Below are 19,277 nucleotides of genomic sequence, written 5' to 3'. Positions count from 1 at the left end.
AGCTGAGTTAGAGGTTTCCCTAGGGTAAGCCTAGGATGAGATAGTGCTGGGAGCAGTGGTAATGGATAAGGGACCTGGTGGAGTCGAAGCAATTCCTGAGGAAAGTACGGATAGATGTGGAAGGTAGTATGGGCCTGTACTACTGAAAGTAGAGGATCTGTACTCGATTCGGGAAAGGCCGAGACAAGACCGGGAACCTGATAGGGTATGTGTTTGGTTGCACAACAGTGATAAGTATTCTGATAGAGGATGTATTATATTTTCAGTATGGTGACATTGCGGGAGAGACCAACGGGTGGATCAGGCGCCAGAGAGGGATCATGATCAAGTTTTAGAGCCGGGCAGCTTGATGATCAGATGAGGGATTTCATTTTCGCAGAGATTGTGCGCAACATCATTGATCAGACTCCAGTGATTTTTGGTTCGGTTAGAGAGGCCATCGTGGAGCTTATGGACGGTCATCTTGAGGCCTTTAGGGCCGGGATAGTATCAGGACAGTTTGGGGCTCACCTAGAGCCCGGTTCTTATGGAGTCCGGGGATCCATCATAGAGGCGGATTCCATTTCAGGCTTTTGCCATCAGGAGTCAGGAGTGAGTGGGGCACCCTGTCTCCAGGAGAGACCCTTGTATGACTGGGTAATTAATGAGGTTTCGCTAGTCATTCGCGAGGAGTTGCCCAACATCATTGAGCGGGTCACGGGTCGGGTGACCGCTAAGTTCCAGGGACAACCAACTGTTGTTCATATGGTTGATGGAGTAGTCGGGGTCACACGAGAGCAGGAGATTGGTTTGGATGGGCAACTCGGAAAAAGGAAGCGGGCACATGTTGCAAGGAGATTGGGAAGGAGTGTGGAGTCCTACTCAGCTGACTTGGGCGCTGGAGGTCAGGAGGACCTAGAGGTGTGTGGTAAGTGTGGAGGGACTCATGGGTTTGCTTGTCACAAGTTCAGGTGTTTCAAGTGCGGGGAAAGGGGGCATGTGTATCAGGATTGTAAGCAGGATCAGAGATGTTTTCATTGTCACCAGCCGGGTCATTTCAAGTCTCGATGTCCCGTCTTGGTGGTGGAGAGAGTTTAGGGCCAGGCGCCCACCGTTCCGCAAAAAGTCAAGATCGAGCCGCACTAGATCGCAGGTATGTAGTTTGAATCCTTCCCTTTGTAATAACTCTATTGTTATGGTACTGCATCGATGTTAGTAGGCATGTATCTGTGAGTATTATATTACCTGCTTGTGATCGATTGATATGCCATCTGCATACCTTGGATATTTAAATGGTTGTTAGGAGATGTGCTCTATGGGAGAAGGATTCATAGGATGCAATAACTGTAGCATGCCTGGGAGGGACTTGGTATGTCTCGCTAGATCGGAGTTGTATAGTGTTCGAGATGGATTGGTTGGATCCCTAGCTATGGTAGGCTTGGATTCCTCAGCAGATTGATTATGGAATGGTAGCAAGGATTTCTTTTGAGTATTGAGCAACAAGGGGTAAGCAGGATCGAAGTGGGGGAGAATCCTCCGAGTGTGCAAAGGTGGGAGCATGCAGATCCATCAAACGCTGAACCACTTCTTTTCCTTCTCGGAGGTCGCAAAGGTGGGAGCATGCAGACCCAGAATGAGTGTGCGACCTCCGAGAAGGAAAAGAAGTGGTTCAGCGTTTGATGGATTGAGGATTTTAGGGTTGGGAGTTTGAGAAACTCCCTATCAGCTAGTGCATGTAATGGTAATGGTTAATTCGTGGTTGGGAATTCAGGTTGTGGATCGCCCGTAGGACTCGGGGGAGTCGGAATGAGGATCTTGAGAGCTAATGGCACATGGGTGCCTTCGTATTAGCAGTCAACAATGGATGATGATGTAAGACTATGGGTTAGTCGTAGCATCCACTAGCAGCTAGTCGGTGTGGAAAGGTGTTGTCAGACTACCGGATGCCGTAGCATTCACCAGTGGCTAAATAGTAAGAGAAGTATATTAAGACTGCGGTGTGGTCCGTAGCAATCGTACGTGAGGATAATTAGTAAGACTGCGGTGTGGCCCGTAGCATTAGATTAGTAAGACTGCGGTGTGGTCCGTAGCATTAGATTAGCAAGACTGCGGTGTGGCCCACAGCAATCGTATGTGAGTATGGCTAGGCTACGGTGTGGCCCGTAGCACTGGTTTAATAAGACTGCGGGGCGGCCCGTAGCTTTGGTTGGCTGGCAGCGTAGAAGTGTTATAAGACTACGGGGTGGCTCGTAGCATTCATCGGTCCCTATTCGTTAGAACGAATGTATCAGGTGTATGATTTAGTGGCAGAGTGGATTGAGCGGTTATTGGTGAAGTTTCTTCGAAAGTCGCTGGGAGCAACTAGGAGTTGAGTTGGGGCTAGCGACCGGTGGGGGCCGATCATCCAGATATTGATAGATTGGTAGGGACCAGGGTGGTCTCAGTTCATCCGGAAGGCAGATAAAGAATAGCAGAAATTCCAGTCAGTAGCAGTGCTGGTAAGCAGTCTATGGTGAAATTTAGATAGTTGGTCGTGGGGTGCTCAACACCAATTATAGTAGAAAGAATGCCCAGTGGATACTGGCGATAATGACCCGTACTGGAAGTAGCGGGAGTAATGGATTTGGTGAAGATAGGATCTTCACAGTGGCAGGGAAGATAGTTGTTTTGGGGCATCACCTTGGGAAGGCAAGGGAATCGCGTGAGGAAAGAAGGGGTGAATCCCTATGGGTCCAGTTGCAGTACTCGGAGAGTACCAGAAGGTTGTCGGATGAGTAAGTTGTGTTTCCAGAATGATCAGGGTCATAGTTGACTCGAAATGATTATCTGCAAGGATTTGTGTTAGTCAGAATGACCAGGTGGAAGACCAGTGAAGGTAGGCAGCTGGTGTTGGGATAATTGGCAGGTTTTGAAAGCAGATCGCAGGCAGTGGACCATGGCAAACTTCGAGGACGAAGTTTAGTGTAAGTGGGGGAGATTTGTAACACCCAAAGTTTTGGAGGCCAAGAAAGGAAAGAAAACCCTAATTTTTAGGGGTGACTCGGCGAGTCCAAGGAGGAACTCGGCGAGTCCGAGCGGGATCCGGGTCGAGGAGTAAGTGACCGACTCGGTGAGTCGGCCAAGGTGACTCGGCGAGTCTGGTCTGGGCGTGGAAAACCCTAAATTTGGGACTTAGAGCCTATATAAACGTCTTAATCTTCTTCCTAGGGTTCCTTACTGCCTCTTTAGCCCTGGATACCAAACCCTAGCCGTCATATCCTTTGATTGAGCCATTTGTTGCCTTGGAAGGTGCATTAAAGCTTGGAGAAGGAAGAAGGGACTTGGAGGACCAAGAATGGACTATAGATCTGGGATTGTGAGTTCATTATGAGCATTTGGAGGTAATAAACTAGTTCCTGGACCCTTTTTGCACCTAGATCTGTGTGTGGTTGTTGGGGCTTTTTAGCCATAATGTTATTATTTTGAGTTAGAAGCCAGATATGAAGTTGCTACTTCAGATCTAAGCATATTATAGTCTTGAGAAGCATAAAGTAGCAGCCCTTGAGTTGATTATGGAGCCTCCTTGCCTTAAACCCTAGTTTGTGGTGTATTTTGCTTAGATCTCCTTCTCTACACGTAAAGTTTGCAACTTTACGTGAGGAATAGGCTTGGGAAGGGTAGATCTACAGATTTGAGTCCCTGCATGACTCAAAAGTCCTCTGCATGTATGAAGGACCGGATGGACTCGGCGAGTCCTTTGAGTGGACTCGGCGAGTATCTTGAAGATGAGGAGGAACTCGACGAGTGGGATGAACAGCTCGTCGAGTCGGATGAAGTTGGGCATGAACTCGGCGAGTTGGATGAAGATTGTCTTGAACTCGGCGAGTCAGGTCGCGAAACCCCAAACCCTTCGAGTTGAGACTTGAAACAGTGAGTCGAATGGAGACTCGGTGAGTTGGACAGTTCAGGACTCGGTAATCGGTAGACTCGGCGAGTCATGGACTGACTCGGCGAGTCGAGTCGCTAAGAGAAGGAATCTGAACATATGAACTCGGCGAGTCAATAGGGTGACTCGGCGAGTAGGGTTGACCTAGAAGGTTGACTTTGACTAGGACTTTGACGTTGACTAGAGTTGACTTAGTTGACTTTCGGGGGATAGTTAGACTAAGTGTTGCATTGATATTGGTAGCTAGGGGAGCTAGTGGAGCAGGAGTTCAGAGAGCTGTCGGTCAGCAACCAGAGGATTATCAGCAGAGTTCAGCAGTGCGAGGTGAGTCTCCTCACTGTTTGTATGGGTCTAAGGCACCAATGACGGCCCATTTAGAATATGCATGAAAGACCAGGGGGTGGATCCTGGCACACTGTATGTTATTATGGATGATAGGAAGACCCAGGGGTTAGCCCTAGGCAATATGCATGAAAGACCAGGGGGGGCTCCTGGCACACTATATGTTATTATGGGTGATAGGAAGACCCGGGGGTTAGCCCTAGGCAATATGCATGAAAGACCAGGGGGGTGGCTCCTGGCACACAGTATGTTATTATGGATGACAGGAAGACCCGGGGGTTAGCCCTAGGCAATATGTATGAAAGACCAGGAGGTGGCTCCTGGCGCATTGTATGCTATTATATATGAAAGACCAGGAGGTGGCTTCTGGCACACTGTATGCTGTTTAGCTAAGTAGAGTAGTATGTACGGTTGTCTTTGTGATACTTGCATAAAAGACCAGGGGGTGGCCCTTGGCACATGTCTGTAAGACCAGGGGGTGGCCCTTGGCACTTGTCTGTAAGACCCACGGAGCGGCCCAGGCTTGACCAGGAAGACCACGCGCGACCCGTGGCATAATGGCAAGACTATGTTTGGCACATAGCACCTTACTTGATTATGGATAAGTCGGTTACGTATGGTACTTGGCTATGAATGGTTTGTATGGTATGTGGTATCTGGGGAACTCACTAAGCTTCGTGCTTACGGTTTTCAGTTTTGGTTTCAGGTGCTTCCGGTAGCAGATGATGGAGCTCGGGATGATCGCATGGCACACACCATAGATTAGTCAGCCTGGGAATGTTTTACTCTGATAATGAACATGTGTTTTGAAAACTAATACTCTGTTTATGTTTTGAAATGATGATTTTACTTTAAGTAATATTTTATTAAAAGAAATTTTTAGTCTTGAATTTTGGGACGTTACAATTTTGTATTCATTATGAGGTGTGATAATATTATGTTTAATGGTTGAATTATTATTTCAAGCATTTATTATGTAATTTTTTTTGTAGGCATGACGGGGCGAAACAAACATACATGGACTACTAAAGAGGATGCAAGGTTTATTGAAACATTGTTCGAGTTACATGTATCCGAAAAGTATAGTGGTGCCGACAACGGATTCAAACCCGGTTATTTGAAGGCGATGCAACAATTACAAAATGTAAGTCTCTGTAACTCGGGTTTAAAAGCATGGCCTCATATTAAATCGATGACGAAGACATGGAAAAATCATTTCAACATCATGCACAACATGATATATGGAACAAACACGAGTGAATTTGGTTGGGATACGAATAAATGTTGTGTTACCGCAGATGCTGAAGTTTGGGATGAGTTCACAAAGGAACTATAATGATTATGTTTGTAGTAGATTTGGCATCATTAAAACATATTGTAAATAAATAGTGACCAATTAATTTTTTCCATTCTTATAGAGTCATAAAGGTGTTGCGTGTTTTCGAGATAAACCATTTCCGCAATTCGATAACCTGTGTGAAATCTTTGGTAAGGATAGAGTTGCTGGTAATGGATCTACTGATCTTGGAGAATATATGATTGAAGAGACACAAAGAAACTCATTTGTTGATGGGGGAAGGGTTAGAAGATATTGTTGAAGAGACACAACAAACTGCTCGTGTCAATAGTAAACGCAAAAGACCTCCAACTGATGACACTGAAAGCTCTTATAAGGAAGCGGCGAAAGAAATGAAAGAGACTTTCAAGGAGGTTGGTGAGAAACTTATTGAAACAATATACAATGTAGGAAGGCAAGAAAATAAGGAAGCATGTGATATGATAGATAACGTTATCAAAGATATACAACACATGGCAAATATCAATGCCAAACAACGAATTAAGGCGATTGACATATTTAGCAAAGATCAATTCCACACCTGATCGTTTTTTAAGATGACGGTAGAAGAAAAGATTTGTTACATGGAAATGGGTGTGAATGGCTCAATGTCATGATTAGGCTATTTTAAGTTATGTGTTTTTACAAATACTAAAGTTGTCTCTTTGCACATTCTATATTAGACACTGTTATTCTTTTTAGTTGTTAGGTGTTAGGCGTGCTTAAACCAACAAATAAAGGGGTACAAAATGACTCCAAAACACTGTTACTTTGCATTATAAATGTAATACAAGGTAAGCATGGTCGACCCACAGAGACACGAGACAAGTGCTTATACCGTTTTGCGTAAGGTACAAAAATGGTCATAGAATGGGGGGAATTTATAAGCAATGATTTAAACAATAGAATAAAGCAATACGTAAATGATTGATTAAATGAAGTAGATTCAAGATTTGTAAGGACTCCAACTCCATGCAAGACAAATTAACAATGTGATTCCAAGGATGAAATGATATTTGTTCAATTCTATCTAAATTGGTACTTGGAAACGCTAACAAGCTCTAGCACCTCCCATTCACCACATTGATTAACCAAAATAAGCTCTTTGATTAATCCTAACCTTACCAATCTAATCTAAACAAACTCTTAGAATTAGGTTGAAAGATTGAATTAAACTTTATGTGAATGTTCCCAACAACACTCAATACACCTCATAAGTTCACGGAGCATAAGAATATGTGCATAAGATTTACATTAATTCATTCCATAGAAATCAGTTTAGTGCTTGTTACCTAGTCCAATTTACAAAACAATTACGGATTTTGCAATTAGAAAACTTGAATGATCTAACCCTAATTCAAATGGCCAATAAGAATCAAACATTCGATTAAAACAAAATCAAATTCACTAGATAGAAAATTGAAAGAAAACATCAAGTCATATGATTGAAATCACAACTAGAAGTCAAGACATAAAGTTGGAGAATCTAGGGTTCTAGCCACTTATGACTAGAACAAGATCACAAATCTAGAAAATGAAATTAAAGTTCTTACAAAATAAAATCAAATGTTCCCAGGTGTTAATCAACTCCAAAATCCTCCAGAAAATCGCCTTCTCTGCTCCCAAAATTGACTCCCCTTTAAAAAAAATCGGTTCTCCCATTAAAAAATGGTGAAAAACTGCTTTAAAACCCGCTTTTATGTTTACACGACCCGCGTAAATTAACACTGTCGTTTACGTGCCCGCGTAAACGCAAAAATACACTGCACAGAAATCTACGTTTGCACGGGCGTGTAAACACAAGGCTTCCATTTACACGGCCGTGTAAATCTCTGTAAAACCAAAATCTTTATTTCTGTGATATCTTGCTCCTCGGTGCTCCGCAAGTCCCGAAATTTTGTCCGCAACTCTTATTTACCTCCTCCAACAATATCCTACCTCCAAAAGTCCTTGAAATATCACAAAAATGTGTGAATGAAATTTCCTTATGAAAAATCCCTAAAAACATGCAAAATGCATGAGTTTAAACATAAATGCAATGCACTTTTATGGAATAAAGCTACAAAATGGGTGCATGAAATGCACCTAACAAATCTCCCCAAGCTTGAACCTTTCTTGTCCCCAAGAAAGAGGAAGAAAAATTTAGATCGGGGAAAATAAAAGAAAATGAATAAAAATCAAATTCAAACTTTCAAAAATTAATGCAATAACCAAAACAAGCATGAAAGAGATCCAGTCCAATTAACCTCATTTTTGTAGTGTAGTTGAGAATGTACCTGTCATGGCTTGAGTAAACTTGGCTTTAGTCTCAAAATATTATATAACAATAGATATAAGACTTTAGCTACTCCCTAATGCAACTCAACAGAATCAAAGATTACAACACTTGTTCCCTCTTAATAGCGTCAAGTCAATGCATGGAACAAATTATGGTCTTACTCTCGTGAAATTGTATGTGACAAAACATGCTCAATCATCTTGTTTCACAAAATATAACAATGATTGACTCCAGCTATTTTTTGATTAACAACAATATTTTTCTAAAAAATATCTTCTAAAAATTCCCTAATATTTAACCAGATTGGTTACAAATTTCAAACCACTTACACCAGTCAAAGTAGTTAACATTCAGTCCTAATGTCATAAGTTCAAATCCAAGTCCAAAGGAATCTTTTGACAGCCAAGCATTTTTCCTAAACATATTATTCAATTAACTATAAACACAAATATGTACAAAATTCCTAATTACATTTTCCTACAAAAAAAGATTATGGCTTTCTTTGAAATCCGTGTAACGGGTTTTCAACCAACACATCCAAATCAAATGACCTTAGTGTGTTAGATTTAAAAAGATCTCTCGGGTTTACTTGCTCGAACCTCAAAGTCCACAAATTAGCTTTATTTGTTATTATTAAGTTCATAACTTTCTATGGAACCCGTGTAGCGAACTTTCAACCCAATCAGTACCAAACAATTTAGCTTTAGACGATTAGGTGTAGAACACCCCTCAGAGTTTACTTGTTCGAGTCCCAAATGTCACAGATTAACTTAATAATATATTTTTTACATATATATACAAAACAAAATAAAGATAACATATAACACTCTTATAAATTTATTTGCTAGGCCTATTTCTTTATATTTTCATCCTTGAGTTTTCTATTGTGGGACATCTCATGGTCTATTACTATGAGGGCTTCTAGACATTTTTCGGGGGACTGAAGTTAACATGCAAAGACCTGTAGGTATAGTTGGAAATATGTTCCCAAGCAGGGTATATAAAAGGGAATGAGTAGAAAGGACTTTTTAGAGCGCTTGAAGGCTCGAGACATTGAAATTTTGTATTCTTTTTATGAATTTTTGAATTTGGCATTTTGAGTTCAATTGAGCATTTACTACTCATAAGACCAGTCATATGTCCCAAAAATTGACTCATATCTACTGTTATTCTCCAATGTTGACGATTTTCTCACTTTTTGTTTTGCACAAGTAGCTTCGGGAGGTGTGTTCATGTGTGATTAGCCTGCTTTTAGATTTTCAATAAAACAACATGTAACGCCCGTAGATCCGGGCTAGTCAATTTAGAGGCAATAAGTGTCAAAAACGAATTTTTGGCAAAATATTATTTATAATAAATAGTCTTAACCAAGTTTTAGAATATGTCTCAAGGTTTCCGTACATATAAAGAACGCCGAAATCCGAGTTATAACGAAGAAGTTATAGCCCGTCGAAGTTTTACGGCAAAACCGACACGACACCGGGAAGCGTAAATAGTAAATTTACGATGGAGTGACTTTTAGCCTTAGCAATCTAAACGAAAGTTGTAGTAAATGTTAAACAAAGAACATACAAAAAAGAACGCCCAAATCTGACTTCGTATGAGGAAGTTATGAATTTTCTAAGATTTGGCTTAGCAATGCACGACCCGAAACTCGATTTTTAGTTCGAGCGGTTTTTGGCTTACGCGAACTAAATGAGAGTTGAAGATCTCATTAATAGGAACTCAATGGTAAAAAGATAGATGAAAACGGATTCCGTATGAAGGAGTTATGAATTCTTCGCGGTCATTTAGCAGTCTAAACTCCTCCTACTGTTAAATTTGAGATCGGTCGAGAATCAGCCAACGGAGTCTAAATGAAAGTTGTAGATCTTGTTTTTACCTACGCGTGGATATAAAGAACATTGAAAATGGATCTCGTATGCGAGAGTTATGATTTTTCTAAGTTTGAAGGCTGATACGCGATAGGGGGGACGTGGCACCACCAGAATTGGACACGTGACACCACCAGAAGGCTGCCACATGCCCCAACTCGGCGAGTATGTCCTCCTACTCGGCGAGTTCATCAGTCAGCACCCCTATAAATAGAGGTCCCGGGTTCCCTCATTTCCTCACCCTCAACCCTCTTCTTTCTCTCTCTCTATACTCTCTCTCTCTAAGCTCCCTAACCCCCCTAAAAGCCTAGGTAAACCCCCTAGCACCCGAAGGAAGCCCCGAGGCTCCCGGAGTCCCGAGAAAAGAGCCTTTCGGCTCGGTAACGCTGCTCCAGCGAAGCCCGGTTTTGCGAAAAACCTGCTGTAAGTGAGCTACGCCTACACTATTTTTAATATAGCTTCTAATTACTTAAAGTAACATTATTAGGACCTTAAAATAATTAACTGGGCTATTATTATGAGTTATATAGTGTTGTTTAACGCTTATATAATAATAATAACAGCTAGACTATTAAATTAGTCTCGATAAATACTGAACTAAACCCTAGTGGTATTGATACGTGTTAAAGAACATACATGATTATATATGATAATTTAGGATAAAGAGTAGAACTAAATTAATTATGAGGAATATTGGGTAGTATTTTCTTATGAGTACAAGTGAGTTATTCTCAGAGAATAGAACTTTAGTATATGTCATTTATCCGGGAGCATGGATTAGACACAATCATTGTCCCTAGTCCGAGAGTATGGATTGGACATAGTCAGCTGTCATTAATTCGGGGGTATGGATTAAGACATAGTCAGTTGTCGTTAGTCCGGGAGTATGGATTAAGACATAGTCATTCATCCCTAGTCTGAGAGTATGGATTAGGCATAACCATTTGTCATTAATCCGAGAGTATGGATTAGTCATTCGTCCCTAGTCCGAGAGTATGGATTAGGCATAACCATTCATCATTAATCCGAGAGTATGGATTAGTCATTCGTCCCTAGTCCGAGAGTATGGATTAGGCATAACCATTCGTAATTAATCTGAGAGTATGGATTAGGTAAAGCCGTTCATTTCTGGTCCGGGAGTATGGATTAGGTAAAACAGTTAATCCTAGGTTTGAGAGTATGGATAGTCTCGTTGTGAGGATCGGTGGGGTGGGATAAGAGTTGATTATACATATGTGGTGAAATTGTATCATTTGTGAGTTCTAAATTATATATATGATATAACATTGTGGGATTGAAATCCCTATGTACTCACCAGGTTTCCCAACCTGACCCACTCAGTTTATTTATATCACAGGTGTTGATATGAAGTCACATTACACTGAGAGATTAAGGAGATATAAATCACTAGTGATAATGAATGTAAGTTCTGTTTATGCTTATGTTTCTATATTGACGATGACATCCCAAATGTTTTAAAAAGATTAAAAATACTTTTCTTCGGAAATGCTTTGATAATGTAATTATCATGTTTTTCTGGGAACAAATTCCGCAACGTTTTTCTTAAAAAGAGATACTCTGATTTTTATAAAGCATAAACAAAATTGGTCTTTTTTGGCCGTGAAAATGGGGATGTCACAGTTGGTATCAGAGCATTAGTTTGAGCGAACTAGGAATATGGATTTATTTCTAGACTTAAACTTAGAATGCAAAGCAATGATTGTGAGGAGTGTGTCTAATAAAATTTAGGTAATACACCTGAATAGACACAAGCACTAGCTTATTTAGGGAAAATTCCTAACATGCTTTTATGTGCTAAATGATTTATGATATGTATTATATGATCGGATCTATGGTCTGTTGCCGACCGGATCTGTAAATTTTATGTGTTCAGATTTCTAAATGTTTAATTACGGTATTAGAACTGACATGTAACTTTTCGAAATAAGAAAGAGGATTATGCGTCTAAAATCTTCCCTATCTATATTCTCGTCTCGATGCACTGAATGCATGCTTCCGTGAATGTAACATCATGGTGAAGGCTCGTAGCGAATTGAGTAAATGGAGGAAATGAGGAGGCTTGCGATAGTGAATGACGCTTGTTGGAAGATATCGTAAGAGAGGTATCTTGCCTTTAGAATGTGTCTAATAAATAAATACGTCTAGTACGGGAGAAGTACACTTTCGATTAGCAAAAAGAAAGAACTTTTGGTATAGTCAAAGAATTTATCCCATTGTATGGAATTTCCACCACCAACCAAGTTGAAGCAGAATTGATGAATGAAGATACACATAGAAGAAGTCCTAGTAGAGTCTAGGGGAAATTTTTCTGATTGTTTGGACACATTTTATGTGTTAAAATTGTTTTTTTTTTTGTGATAATGACTTGGAAAACTACGAGATAATACTTGGAACGGGTATGAGTAGGTGTGAATGGTAGTAGAGGCCTATACTACCGGAAGCACAGGACTCACACTTGGATCAGGGAAAGTCACAAGGTTACCAAGAAGCTAGTAATTGATACCGTTTTATTCAAGAATGTCGTTACCATCGTTTTGGTAGTGACTAAGAAGACAATTGTTATTACGACCCTAGTGGTCATATCACATTGAGTCCGACTACGATGAGTAGCTTACATGGTTCAGAGAACCAAGTTTGATGTAGCGTCCAACTTAAACCAAGTTTGTTAAGAAGAAGAAGGAGTCCTTGATAAAGAATGAGGTTGTGACACGAAGGTCATGATTGAAAGTCTAACAAGCAGGTGCAAGACCGAGCACCGCTTGTAGTCAAGGAGTCCAAGAGTTAGATACTCGTTCAAAGCAACATAGAAGTTATAGTTATTACCTAGAATGAAGAGATAACGTATGGAGTCATTATACAATCCAGTTTCGTTGATGATTTTGAGACGTAATCATCCTAAGGGGGAGATAATTGTAACGCCCGTAGATCCGGGCTAGTCAATTTAGAGGCAATAAGTGTCGAAAACGAATTTTCGGCAAAAGATTATTTATAATAAATAGTCTTAACCAAGTTGTAGAATATATATCAAGTTTTCCGTACATATAAAGAACGCCGAACTCCGAGTTATAACGAAGAAGTTATAGCCCGTCGAAGTTTTACGGCAAAACCGGCACGACACCGGGAAACATAAATAGTAAATTTACGATGGAGCGACTTTTAGCCTTAGCAATCTAAACGAAAGTTGTAGTATATGTTAAACCAAGAACATACAAAAAAAGAACGCCCAAATCTGACTTCGTATGAGAAAGTTATGAATTTTCTAAGATTTAGCTTAGAAGTGCACGGCCCGAAACTCGATTTTTAGTTCGAGCGGTTTTTGGCTTAGCAGTGCTGCCCTTTTTTAAAGTCTTTGGCTCGACGTGGCCCTGAATTTGCTTTGTTCTAAGTAGGTGGGCCTTTCCAACACATCAACCTTCTCGCCACCTCCTTCAATGAGACATTCACCATTTCTTTGGCTTTCTTTTTGCGTACAAACCAAAAAGGACTTAAACCCTTAATATCGGAGGCTGTCCACTTGATCCTTCTTTAGTATTTATTAAGCAGGGTTATCAACTGCTTCTCTTACTTCTTCGATAGTTTATTTGAGTTGATGACCGGTTGAGTGCTCTCCTTCTCAACATGTATTATCTTTAAAGGGTCCGGTGGAGTTTTTACTCCCGAATCTTGTGCTTGTTCCACCGGTAAGGTAGATTTGGATTTTGTTGTGGGTAATTCTACTTCTCTTCCATCAATCCCCATGTGCTTATCATCCTTGAACTTCAAAATGTCCATCACCTCCTCGTTTATGCCGCATTCCTTTGCAAGTTCTTTGGCTTTGTCCCTGTCTAATTTTTGTGACAAGACTAACTCCATAAGATCATGGGTAGTCAAGTTTAAGCTCTTTTCAGCCAATGGCTGGATCATATTCACAAAATTAACAGATTGAACATTGAAAGGAACATATTTTGCTTCATGAACATTGAAATTGATAACTTCACCATCAAATTCCATACTTAAAGTTCCGTTGTAGACATCAATTTTGTTTTAGAAACTTTAAGAAAAGGTCTACCAAAAGTATGGAACTTGAACTTGGAGAGTCATCATCTCCAATATATAGAACATAAAAATCAGCCGGGAAAACAAATTCATTGACTTGCACTAACACGTCCTCTAGTACACCTTTCGGGTGTACTAATGACCAGTCAACAAGTTGGATAATCACACCGGTTTTGCTCAATGTTCCTACACCAATTGATTTAAAAATGGAATATGGTAGAACATTTATAGATGCACCTAGATCAAGCATGACTCGAGGTACTTAAATATTCTCCAATTTGCATGGCATGGTAAAGATACCGGGGTCCGTGCACTTCGCGGGCATCCTCTTTTGCAAAATCACGGATACATTCTCCCCAACTTTTACGATTTGGTTTCCTTTCAATTTCTTTTTAGATACAAAAAGATCCTTAAGGAACCTTGCCTATCTAGGTACTTTCTTGATGGCCTCGTGGAGTGGGATGTTGATTTGAACCTTTTTGAACATTTGCATGATCTCACTCTCCTCCCGTTCTTTCTTCGTGCTCTTTAATCTTTCAGGAAATGGAGCGGGTGTGGCTTTAGATTCAGTAACGAAGGACTTCTTTTCGGTTGTTTTATCCTTCTCCTTCTCTTCTTTGGTTTCCTATTCGACCATTATTTCTTCTTCCTCTTGATCAACCGATACTTTTGGATCATTGTAGCTCTTTCCGCCTCTCAATGTGATGACACACACGTTGTGCCTTGGGTTCGTTTCAGTTTGGGCGGACAACTTTCCTTGAGATTCTAGTTTGCTTACGCAAGTAGCAAGCTGTGAAACTTGTTGCTCTAAGTTCTTTATGCTTGCTTTTGTTTCTTGCTGGAAAGCTTGTGTACTAGTTGCCAAACTCTTCACTATGTCCTCTAAGGACATACTTGATGAACCCGCTTGTTGAGGAGGGTGTTGTGGCTGCCTTGGCTGAAATTTTTGTGGTGGAAAAGGTGGTCTTTGTTGGTATTGATGTGGTTGATAGCTTCTCTGGTGATTTCCTCCCCAACCTTGATTGTTGTTCCATCTTTGGTCACCTCGTGGTTGATCGTTTCCTCTTTGATTTGATCCAGAATGGCCCTCATGGCTTTTGCTTCTTCATAATCTTCTTCTTGAAGTTGTGGGCACATGTCAGTTGGGTGTCCCACTTGAGTGCAAATACCACAAGGGCGGGGTGTGGGATGCACACCTTTATCTTTAGCTAGCATCATTACCACTTTCGTAAGCTCAGACAATTGAGCTTCAATTTGTGGAGTTTGGACTTCCTTCACACCTCGGGGTGTATCTGTGTACCATTCTTCATCATGGCTTGAATGCTTAGAATCTTCAGCCTTGTTCTTGATTAGGTTGTGGATTTCAGTTGGAGTCTTGTCGGGTAAAGATCCGCCACTTGAAGCATTAAGAAGCCTTCTTTCCATTGGATTCATGCCTTCAATGAAGTATTGGAGGAGTTGGTACTCGGTAATTCCATGTTTGGGACAACAGGCACAAAGTTTCTTGAACCTTTCCCAATATGTGTGAAAAGCTTCTCTCTTATGTTGCTTAATTCCAATGATTTCCCTCCGCATGGCTAAAGCTTTCATCTTGGGAAAGTATTTATCCAAAAACAACCTCACAAGATCTACCCAAGTAGTTACCGTCCTCGGTGAGAGGTCATAGAGCCAGTCTTTAGTTGCATCTTGCACTGCGAAGGGGAATGCCCTAAGCTTGATTTGATATTCCGTGACATTATGTGGTTTCATCCCAACACACACAACATGGAATTCTGTTAGAAACTTGTGGAGATCTTCATTTTCCAAGCCTCTAAAGGTAGGGAGTAAGTGGATGAGTCCGGATTTTAGTTCTAATTTGGTGGCAGCTGGATATGTAATGCAAAGAGGTTGTTGTGTAACCTCCTGCCTTGCCCATTGGCGAAGAGTTTGCTCGGGTGGTGGATTTGGAGGTGGATTCCCTCCATGGTTACCTCCCATCGCGTGAGAAGTGGCTGAATGTAACGCCCGCGTTTCCAGGCTAGGCATTTTCGTTGATGTAATAGTCTAGGTTAACCCGTGTAACTCTTTTTGAAGTATTAATGATGAAATATTTGAGTATTATGTGAATTATGTGTTTATTTTCTTAATTACTATAATTTAATGAATTAAGAATAAAATGAGCGTCAAAATTAAAGTGTGAGATAAGCTCGATATCTTTACATAAAGTTGTAGTGCTCGAAACAAGGATTCCGAAGATATAAAGAATGCTAATATCTGAGTTATAACGAAGAAGTTATGACCTGTCGAAGTTTCGCGACAGAACCGACAACGTTGAATGACGTAAAAAATGAAATTTACGTTAAAGAGATATTTAGCCTTAGTGATCTAAACAAATGTTGTAGAGTTCGTTAAACCGAGATCATGAATAAAAAGATCGTCCAAATCTGACTTCGTATGAGGAAGTTATGATTTTTCGAAGTTTCGACTTAGCAGTATGCAGCCCGAATACTCGATTTGCGATCGAGCAGTTTTTAGCCGAATCAATCTAAACGAAAATCGAAGATCTCGTTAATAGTAGTGAAACGATAAAAAGACAGGCGAAAACAGACGTCAGACGAAGAAATTATGATTTTATAATGGAGTTTTCATGTCCTGACCTACTAAAAATAAATAATAAAAAATAAAGTCAAAATTAGCCGACGGGGTCTAAACGAAAGTTGTAGAGCATAGTCTCACCTACGCGTGGATATAAAGAACATCCAAAACGGAGTTCTTATGAAGAGGATATGAATTTCCGAAGTTTTTAAATAATTAATATTTATTATTTAATCTTTAAATCGGATAGTTATCCGAAGGAGTCAGCAATCCGATCCGGGTTACTCGGAGCGTAGAGTTGTATGCCCAGCGTACAGCGAAGCATGACCCGCCTTGAACTCGAGTGCTCGGAAGTATGTAAGTAGTGATGATCCGAAGCGTACGCCCCGTGGTGCTGAGCATTACGCCCATCGTAATGCGAGGTTTCTGCCCCTATATAAAGGATGTGAGGGCAGACGACCTTTTTGCTCCTTTTCTCTTCTCTCTCTCCTGTTTTACCTCGTTTTTCGTTCAAGAATTATCCCGAAGCCCTGGTATCATTCCCGAGACCCGAAGCAAGTCCCGAAGCCCCGAAGATCCCGAGAAGTAAAATTTCCGAGCCGAAGCTCTGCCCGCGAGGAGCCCGGTTTTTGTGAAGATCTTCCAGATCTACCAAAGAATACTACTTCTACAAGCCGTAGTGCTGTCTGATCATCTTCTGATCAAGTGAGTGTGTAGTCAATTTCTTCTAATGCATAATTATGAAGTATTTTATACGAAATACGTGTTATGTGTATATTTTGTTGTTATATGTGTGAATGTATATTCACTTTCTTCTATCTCATAGATATGATTTGTTCTCTATGAAATATGTGTTATGTGTATGTGTCTCATCTGTTTCTTGGAATATGTATTGAATGAGAATGCTATGCAGGTTTTAAACTATGTATAAAAATGTATATTTTTATCTACTAATATGTTGGGTAGAACATGGGTAGATAGTTGATGTGTGATAAATAGATGAGAGGCCTTGATGTTGTTTTTGATTAAGTCATCTAGCAGAGTTTAGATGACGACCACATACTTTTCTAGACAGTCCTGTGGAACGCTAGCAGGTTCGCCACCTGTAGGTGTTAATGAACTTGGGTGTTCATTCGTTGTACTCCATCCCCATCATGGTTGCCTTATTTGACATATATTGTTGGGAAACCCCCGAATGCATGTGTTGTCGCCCCGATGAAATATTCTTAGACTAGGTCCCTTGTGTTAGTTGTTTTAGGGACATAAAGTGAGAATAACGGGAATGAGTAATTGGGTTATTGTTGGTTAATGAAAATAAATTTAATTACTTATTGTGGGTTGAAAACCCTATAAGCCTTACCCACTCAGTTTTCTTTGTATTACAGGTAGTGGCGCCAGAGCATAAGTTGGATGATTTGTCAAGTTATTTTTGGATTATAGACCTATTGTTGTAAATAACTGTTGTAAGGTCTGTATTGAAATGTTTATGCTTTTGGTCTGTTTATCGGAACATGACGTCCCGAATATTGTAATATAGTGAAAAATACATTTCTTTAAGAAATGCTTTGGTAAATCTTATTTTTATCATATTTTGTTTTGGGAACAAATTCCGCAACTCTTTTAATCAAAGGATTACTCTGAAATCTTTTTAAAAGCATAAATTAAACCGGTCTTTTCTGGCCGTGATTTTGGGGATGCCACAGTTAGTATCGGAGCATTAGTTTAAGCGAACTAGGAATTTGTAGGATTTCTAGACTTAAACTTAGAATGCTAAGTGAAATTATGAGATGTGTGTCTGTTATATTTTAGACACGAGCACTAGTTTATTTTAGGGAAATTGCCTAAAATGCTTTTATGTGCTAAATGTTATATGTTTGCCATATATGATATTATTTGTTCGGATCTATGGTCTGTTGCCGACCGGATCTGGAAACATTATGTGTGTAGGATTCTAAGCGTACGTCTACGATATTAGAACTAGCATGTAAACGTTTCGGAGTGATAAGGATGATTTGAATATCTATCATAAATGAAGATCTAATTTCACCTTATTCGGTGTATAGATCAAAAATGGTGAGAACGAGAAGTGAAGTTGGAAATGCTGATGAAAACATAATTCAAATACCAGTGATTGAGCAAATACATGTTGTAGCAGCAGCACCTGAGCCAATGACAATGGATGGTGTACAAATGATGATTCAAACAATGTTGGATCGTCAGATGAAGAAGACTAGGTGGTTGCTTCAACAGAATCGTGAAGAACTGTCAATTCAAGTGGAAGAGCCCGAATTAAATGAAGGGCACTCGGAAGGAGGAAACTTCAGTGGATCTGTTGGTCAAACCAACCGACCGATAGTTAGGCAAAACAACCAGGATGGAAGGAATGATGGAATGGGGTGAAAGTACAAGGACTTTTTGACTTGAAAACCATCGACCTTCACTGGAAAGGAGGACCCAATCGGAGTCATGGATTGGATATCGGAAATGGAGCTAGCCTTCATGACGTGTGGCTGCAGAGGCAAGTTGTAGACCACTTTCGCAGTACGCCAGTTCAGGGGTGGAGCTGTTCGTTGGTGGAACACTTTAGGGAAGACCCTAAGCCCTAATGAGCCACTGCAAATGACATGGGTAGAGTTCTTGGTGCAGTTCAAGCGCAAGTTCTGTTCGGCCCAAAATCTGTTGGAGTTGGAGAACAAGTTTCTGACATTGACAAAGGGCAGCATGTCAGTTGATGAATACACAAATGCTTTCACAGACAAGATGGAGTTTGCTTTGCACATCGTTCCAGATGAGCTGACAAAGGTTGATCGATACGCAAAAGGACTCCCATGGGAGTACGCGGTGCCAGTACGTCAGGCACCTACTCTAGAGGCAGCTATTTGGGCTGCCAAGTCTGTTGACGACATGATCAAG

The 19,277-nt window shown here is 40.5% G+C and overlaps 2 protein-coding genes across 2 annotated transcripts; one reads left to right on the top strand and one right to left on the bottom strand.

The window, feature by feature from the left end:
- The first annotated feature begins 5,240 nt into the window (after positions 1-5,240).
- LOC145066997 (uncharacterized) lies at positions 5,241-6,127 on the top strand. The gene is made up of 3 exons (XM_079014228.1): positions 5,241-5,571; positions 5,663-5,826; positions 5,921-6,127. Exons 1-3 carry the CDS (start codon positions 5,241-5,243, stop codon positions 6,125-6,127), a joined length of 702 nt encoding a protein of 233 aa, XP_078870354.1.
- Positions 6,128-14,415: 8,288 nt separating this feature from the next.
- LOC145066995 (uncharacterized) lies at positions 14,416-15,767 on the bottom strand. Its single transcript, XM_079014227.1, has 2 exons — positions 14,808-15,767; positions 14,416-14,727 (listed from the first exon to the last, which is right to left on the bottom strand). The coding sequence occupies exons 1-2, from the start codon at positions 15,765-15,767 to the stop codon at positions 14,416-14,418; spliced, it is 1,272 nt and encodes a 423-aa protein (XP_078870353.1).
- Between the last annotated feature and the right edge of the window lie 3,510 nt (positions 15,768-19,277).

Source organism: Lactuca serriola, chromosome 8 (genome assembly GCF_051521515.1).
Source record: "Lactuca serriola cultivar US96UC23 chromosome 8, Lser_US96UC23_V15, whole genome shotgun sequence".
NCBI lineage: Eukaryota > Viridiplantae > Streptophyta > Magnoliopsida > Asterales > Asteraceae > Lactuca > Lactuca serriola.
Note: the sequence above shows the minus strand (reverse complement) of the source record. Positions and strands in the feature narration are given on the sequence as shown.